At 45.2% G+C, this 7,566-nt stretch overlaps 1 protein-coding gene across 2 annotated transcripts in view; it reads right to left on the bottom strand.

Annotated features, from left to right (window-relative positions):
- The window catches only part of COL4A2 (collagen type IV alpha 2 chain), a 186,253-nt gene that overhangs the window by 37,126 nt on the left and 141,561 nt on the right, over nt 1-7,566 (bottom strand). For both annotated transcript variants that reach the window (XM_011373931.2, XM_011373932.2), the window contains exons 23-27: nt 7,206-7,278; nt 7,009-7,115; nt 4,083-4,284; nt 3,653-3,712; nt 1,898-1,954 (exon numbers count right to left, since the gene is read on the bottom strand). In XM_011373931.2, the coding sequence (XP_011372233.1) occupies nt 1,898-1,954; nt 3,653-3,712; nt 4,083-4,284; nt 7,009-7,115; nt 7,206-7,278 (499 nt within the window). The remainder of the gene's footprint in view (nt 1-1,897; nt 1,955-3,652; nt 3,713-4,082; nt 4,285-7,008; nt 7,116-7,205; nt 7,279-7,566) is intronic.

The following is a 7,566-nucleotide window of genomic DNA, read 5'->3' as shown; positions in this document are numbered from 1 at the left end:
TCCTCTCTGCAGTGTGTGAGGCAGGGGCGTGGGCAGGCAAAGCACTGGGTAGAGAGCTGTATCAGTATAGTAAGGATTCCAGGCTTTCCGGGCTACTGTCCCTTTAGAAAGGTCCCTGTAGGCCACACGGTTGGGCTGCTGCCCTGCCCTCATGTAGAAGGGAATAATCCAGCACCTTGGAGTTTTCAGTATCTTTCTATCCAGGCGGCTGAGAGAGATTCTCATAAGCGCCTCCCTTGGGCTGCGGAGAAGGAAGGCTGTGTGTGGCACCCACCAGTTCCCATGTGGGACCTCGTTCCCCACGGGTCTCATCGGCAAGGCTATTTTGGGAAAATACATGGTGTAGGAACCCAAGCTTCACTCCTGCTCACATTCCAAACAGAAGCACAGATTATCCAAAATTTCCCATTGGAAGCACAGTCCTCTTAGACCATTATCTCCCCAGTGTAATTAAATGGTTTAAAACAGAACCTTGTATTTGACTGGGGGAGGGGAGGAAGGGGCAGTGGGCATCAGTAGTGCCAAATAATGTTCTTTCTCACACAAGACTGGATTTTTCTAAGGTTATTACTCTGATGATGAAATGGGGTTTGCTCAAACTTAGATGTATAGAAACATATTTGTTCAGAATTCCAATACATTTGAGAATCTATAAATATGAATGTAATTGATGAACAGAATAAAATGGTTTTGCATTGACAAGTCCTACACAAACATAAAGTTCAGCAGTTAGATAAAAAAAGATACATTTTTCAAGTTGTTCTGAAGTGAAGATGTATTGGGTGAGTTCAACTCATAAGTCAGTTTCGGAAAAGAAAACCTAGTCAGGCTTAAGAGAAGATTTAACTGAAATTGAGAACAGGACATGAAACATACGCTGCCTCTGAATTCTATCGATGCTTCAGAATTACAGGCTATGTCACTCACATGAGCTCGATACGTGCGGGAAGCAGTAAAAATTATTCTTTACAAATCCATAATCACCTTCCAGACTAAGTATCAGTCAATATCAGAAATGTTGAATCTATAATCTCATGATCTCATTAACCTATGATCTTATTAAGCTTCATGTTGTCAACACATACGTTCAAAATCTCCCCTGACACTCAGTTCATGTATATTTTGGAACTTGCTTCCACTCAGGTGCTGTTGAAAACTGTCCTAGTGGCTTGGCACTTTACAGTTTATATGGAACCTCACTCACAGGTTATCATGGGCATCCTTTGTAAAGTAGGAAGTGTTTAGAACACCTGTTTTAATTCTTTCATACAGGTGAGGAGACTAAGTTCCGGAAGAAATAAGTGAGATGCCCAAAGCTCCACTGCTCGGTAGGGATAGAACTGGACGACGAGGCAGGCTTCTGGCTGCATGCCTTGTGCTCTCAACCCTGAAGTACCTGAGCGACTTCCTCAGTGGATACTCGAGGTATTTTCCCTTGGCTTGCCACAGTCAGAGGAGGAGAGAAATCAAAAGGCTGAACTCTTATCAGTGTTGCAGTCTGAGAACTCTCCTGTCCAAGGTTGACAGACACAGACATCTGTGTATCACTGAGCAGGCCGCATTTGTTATCTCTGAAATGCCGTGCCACAAGTGGGCACATGGACGGCTGTAGACACTGGGCTCTGTTACAGATAACCATCCCCTACTTATTTCACATGAGTTCTTCAGTTGTGGTGATTGGTCTGCTCCAGCAAAGCCCAGTTCCTCCTAGACCGTAGAGACAAATTCCTAGTCCTGCTTATTTCCATTTTTCTTTCAGTCAAAACCCCAAAAAACAATCGTCCAGGGGCAGAGAGGAATGCAGGGGACAGAGGAAAAATGTATGAAGAGGGGAAAGAAAAATGAAGACGCAAAGAGGAAGACTGGAAGTGCTCTCTAGTTTACCAGAGCACATTACCTCTGGGGCCCGGGCGTCCTGGCTGGCCTGGCAATCCCTTGGGCCCTCCAACACAACCTGGGAAGAGAAAGGAAAAAATGATGAGCTGAAGCAACCTTCAAGGCAGAGTTGCATGGCTTTGGGATATTGCCAAGGTCAAAGGCACCAGCCATGAAAACTGGCTACCATTTTATGATCAGAGTAATTTAATGAGTTAATTAATCCTGATTGTGAAGTAAATAAAGGTTTAATTTCGTTGTGTAATAGAATTAGAATATTAATATAAAATGCAAATAAAGTAGGTCCAATCAAATGAAAACCGGCCCTGTGCTGGCAATGATCCATCCCTCATTTAGGGCAGCACCTCAGCTCGACTGAGTTAACCAGGGTCCTCCCCAGTGAATGCTCTTTTTTGTTTCTTTTTTTGTCTGGAAATGTTCACTAGTGGATGAAGACCGCTTGTGATTTCAGAAGAAATTCTTCGACTTATTTTTTGTGACTTTGAATACTTTCAGAATTAGCCATAGCGAGTAGCTTCTTTGAGCCATGCAAAATGAAACCTGGGCGGCAGCCACTTCTGGTTGGTGTGGCAAGGGCAGCGACATTAAGCAGGGGTGTTTTGCTGTCTGGCTTTTGGCTGAGGGAGCCCCCTGCAGGCACAGCAATTCTTTGAGGTCCTTCCACTGTGGGCCTGTCATTTGGCTGGGCTCCTATTTTGACCTGACTTAATGGCCACAGTTTGCAGAGGAAGACTTCTCGGTCATACTAGGGGCCCAGGGGGTGCAAACTAGCCTGACCAGGTCATAAAAAGAAAGAAACTCGGATGTCTTCAAGGGCTGGTGAGTGGGGCAGCTGGCCTCGGGCCCTCGGAGCCTCTCGCCCAGGCACCGTCCCACATCTGTGTGATTGGCCAGTTCTCTGAAAGCTCCGGGGTTTGCCGCTCATGCTCTGCAGTCTTGCCCTGAGCGCTGGGTCCATTCCCACACCTCAACCGAAACCTCGTGCAGGGGACCCACAGATTCTGATACTACTTCTCCAACCCCAACCTTTATCTTGAGAATTATATCCAAACTTTCAACTGCTATCCAAATGTTTTACTAGCACCTTAAACTGTGCAAAACACCCTCTTTGCTTCTCTCTTCAAAATCTTGACTGAGGTTAGCATCCCCTTTGTATCTTGGACCCATGTCTCTCCCTGTCTTCCCACTTGGGTTTCTAAGTCTCCCCTGGCTGGAGACTTTGCCTCTGCATTATCGGCCAGGTCAGCCTCCACACAGTCTCCCTCTCCTCCCCACCACTAAACCTCGGCTCAGGGTCATCTCCATACCCTCTTTTTATGTGTCAGCCTTTGTTCTTTCTAGCATGTATTTATCACTAGACCAAATTCTTTTTTTCTGACATCTATCTGTACTGGCTCTTTACCCTATATAACAAATAATTCACAGTTTTCCTTTATATACATATAGACAGAGAGATGAATATATGCATATATTTTAGGTGTGAAAATACTTATCTGTTGAGTTCTCACTGACATTGTAAATTGATGCTTTACATTGGTGAGAAGACTAGGTAACATTATGTGTTTTTATACTTGCCCTTCCTTTGATTCTAAGCTGAATCAGATGGGGTGTCAGCTTCCAGATTTGCACATATTTATATTTCTTACCGCAGCTCTACGCTCACTGCAGGAGCTCACAGCAGTTGTTGATGAGTCATATGCTTTATAAATGAAAAGTTTTAAAGAGTTTTAAAGCCTCCTGATCTTCATGGTAGTACCTGGCTGGATGATGTCCTGCCCGTCACCTCCAATGGGCCTTTTCACACCTGTATCACAATCTAGGAGCAAGACATGATGACAGAGTGAGGCAATTTTGGAATGACTGAGAGTGACTAACTTATCTATGGGTGTATGTGTGTTGGGTTCGGGGGAAGGCTAGGGGCTGGACAGTGACTCCAAAGGCTTATTTCTGAGCTTCTGCGCAAAGCCTCCATGACTTCAGCACTGATGAGAGAAGGCTGGTGGTGGGTTCGGAAACCCTGTGGTTGGGAGTCATTTGTATGTGCTGAAAACTGATGGTGTAATGCAGCATTCTTACGTGACACCACTGGGGAATTTATACGTTTCCAAAAAAAAATAATGGGTAGATGTTGAAACACTAAACAGTGTCTCATGACTTTGAAAGACAGAAAAGAGGATCCCTCATACCTATTTGTCCTGGAGTGCCGGGGGCGCCGGGAGGGCCAGGGAAACCTGGTGGTCCAGGTAACCCGACATCTCCGGGGAAACCACGCTCGCCTTTGGGGCCTGGCAGGCCCAATCCTGGGGGACCTCTTTCTCCTGGAATGCCCTTAGTGCCGGGTGCTCCTTGGTGACCTGTGTCTCCTGGGGGGCCTTTGATGCCGTCACCCTGTGGGAAAATTCAGTTTATCTCTTAAAAGATATGTAAACCTCAAAGATAGTCATATTCCCACTTCCATTTCCTCATTTCCCCGAGTTCTGTCTATGGATATAGAGCAGAAAGACAGTGGAGATTAATAAGAACCTATAGTTATGGTCTACCCAAGTCAGAGAAATAAAGGACAGATTTTACACCAATCATGAGCAACACAATAGAAGGTAGTTTTGAAAAGCACAGAGATCTACGTGAGTATTTATTTTTTCTTTCCAAGCCACTAGCACCTGTGCATGTAATTCAGACCTTCATTCACAGAAAGAATTAGAAATGAGAACAGTTATGCATAGGTTTAGATAAATGGGAATAGAAACACGTTATTTTTATTGCTATTATTTAGCATTTGTGACATATCTACTACTCACAAGGGCTAATGCATTGTCGAAGGAAAGGAAATCTTTAATTTGGACAGGAAATAAAGAGCAGTGTGCTCATGAGAAATAAGGAGAGATAACTGGGTCGGAAAAGCGGGAAGCTGGGAGACGCTCAGCAATGTCAGGTCCTATTAATGAAACCACTAAGCAAGTGTGGAAAACTGGGGTGGGCGAAGGAATGATCAAAGGAGAGTTAGAAGGAATGATGTCTGCAGGGTCACAGGCAGATCATTGCCTGGCTTTGTGCTGAGCATGCCTGAACAAGCCGGTACAACACCCGAGCAAATAAGTCCCAGCCCATCTGCCTGAGCTGTGAATGAGATCGAGATATTCTGATGGTAAGGAGGCAGTAGCTTCCAGGAAATGAAACAGTGCTGTCCCTCGAGGTTACTTTTCTCCTTCATTCCCAAAGGCATGAGGAGTAGTGGGATGATCAAGGGTCAAACTCTCTCAGTATTAGTATGGCCCTGATTAAACCACACAGCGCCCGTGTTTTGGCTTCTTTAAGAGGGGCTTAATGACACAGACAGGATTTGGCATTTCTCAGATCCGCTGCAGAGATCAGCTGGCAGGTGCATCAAGCTTAGATAGTGGAGAACAATGATGACCACTGGGGAGCATTCTGGGGTGTGCTCACTGAGGTTTCTCAAGGCAGATATTCATGTTCTTCGCTTAGAAATTCCAGCAAGCAAGGAAGAAATTCCAGCGCATACTGACAAAAGCCACCAGACTGGGACTCAGAAGTGGTGGGTTTAAGCGCTGGCTCTTAATAACAGAAAGACAACAGCAACTCCTGACTGCCGGGATCTGGTCCGAGGGCCAGTCCTAGGTGTTGCTGAAGCTGGCTGCCTTCATGGCCATGCCGAGTGTGCCACTGAACACTGATAAGTTCACAAACCACATCAGACAAGGCCACTGTGATGAAGCAAGACACACACTCATACACACATGTGCGTACCACACACAGAGAGCATACACATGCACTTACGCACATGCTATGCACACACGCCACACACACAAAGGCCACTCCGTAATCATATTTGAATAGGCAAAAACATGAACATTTTTCAAGCCATCGACATAATCCACCCTCCTCTTTACCAATTGTAATTCTGGTCTCACTATTTCCCACCTCTTGACTTCCAGAAAGGACTTGTTAAGATACCTGATCATAGAATTATCTGTACTTTTGGAAGCATCCCATCCAGAACAGAGCTCCACTTCTCTGACCCTCTCTGAGGCTACAGACACGGCTGAAATTCTATGATCACAGACCAGGACCCAGACCCAGTGCTGACAAGTCATGTCACCTCTCGCTATTTCCTCATTAGCCAAATGAGTGGTCTCTACGCTTTTATCTCAGACAGCCACATTTCAAGGTATTTGCACAACATGGTTGTGCAATTGTGGTACTCGACTTCTTCTTGAAAACGATTTTCAACGTTCTAAGTAAAAAAGCAATACTAAATTATTAATAATCCAGGTGTTTTCAAAGAGTCCAAGAAAATGCACTAAAACGTAACAGTGTTATAATAGAAACGACGAACATCACAAAAGAAGACCTTAATTTTGGAATGAGGCAAATAATCTGGCAAAGAGAAATTAGGTGTGACATTCTGAGGAGAAGGAAGAGAGTTGTGGGTTAAATTGTGTCCCCCACAAGATACTTCTGGCATTTAAGCTGCCCAGTCTGTGGTGCTTTGTTAGAGCAAACCCGGGAAGCGAATTCAAGGAGCTTAGGGGGACGAAAATGGAATCTAGAAAAAAAAAAGAGGTGAGAAATCACATTGCAGAATCAGGAGATGAGAAAAGTCCAGAACTGTCTATGGGAAAGGCATGATGGCAGGGCTGAGGTCAGCGAAAGAAGGATGATGAACTGAAGTAGAATCTCAGTTTGGTGGTTTATCTCCACCCTTCTCCATCTTTGACTGCAGACTCCGCCCGACGGAAGGAGGCCGAGATTTTGCACACTATTAGACATCGTCTCTTTCAACTCTGGTGCGTTTGTGGCCAAAGCAAGTTGTATACTTTACACTTATCCTAGAAAGATAGCATTCCGCCATCTGCTTGAGAACATTTGTTTTGGGGTGGGGTGTGTTTCATTCTATGTTACACCGGGAAAAATATTTGTTATTTCTTAAACGTTCACTCTGAGCTTGGCTACCAACCTAACTCATTGTTACCTAAAAATATGATTTCTGCTCTTTAAAACACAATGGGTTGCATGAGGTGGATTTAGTGCAATGTCAGAGCCTTTCGCTTCTGAGGTGTTTAAGGAGCCAGTCCCACACTCGTGGCTACTCACAGGAGCGCCTGGAAGGCCTGGGAATCCATCGAGCCCATCACGCCCCTGGATGCCGTCGTCGCCTTTCAAACCAGGCACACCTGGGACACCTGGTTGTCCTCTCTCACCTGGGAAAGAATTTGCAGTGTGACTTTACTCATACAGTGCTGCCGCAGAAGGATAAACGGTCCAAGAGTGGATTGGCTGCAGAGACTGACCTTTGGTGGTAGTTGTTCTGGAGTCTCCCTTCAGCCCTTTGGGTCCAGGAGGTCCAGTGTCACCGGGGGCTCCCTGTGGAAACAAGCACACAGTTTTTTCCTCTTTCATGCTGTTAAGGACATCTCTGGAGCTGATGACTTTCAGTTCATATGACTCGAGGGCCATTATCTGTCATCAAGCTCAGCACTGTCCAAAAGAATTTTCTGTCATGCTAGCAGTGCTTTATACCTGGCTGTCTGGTACAGTGGCCTCCAATCACAAATGGCTATTGAACACTTGAACGTGGCCACTGGGACTGAGGAACTGAAGTTTAAAATTTAATTTATTACAACCTAATGACAGTAGCCACATGTGGCTGGA

This window comes from Pteropus vampyrus, unplaced genomic scaffold (assembly GCF_000151845.1).
Source record: "Pteropus vampyrus isolate Shadow unplaced genomic scaffold, Pvam_2.0 Scaffold236, whole genome shotgun sequence".
Taxonomy (NCBI): Eukaryota; Metazoa; Chordata; class Mammalia; order Chiroptera; family Pteropodidae; genus Pteropus; species Pteropus vampyrus.
The sequence above is the reverse complement of the archived record's forward strand: the minus strand, read 5'-3'. Positions and strand labels throughout refer to the sequence as shown.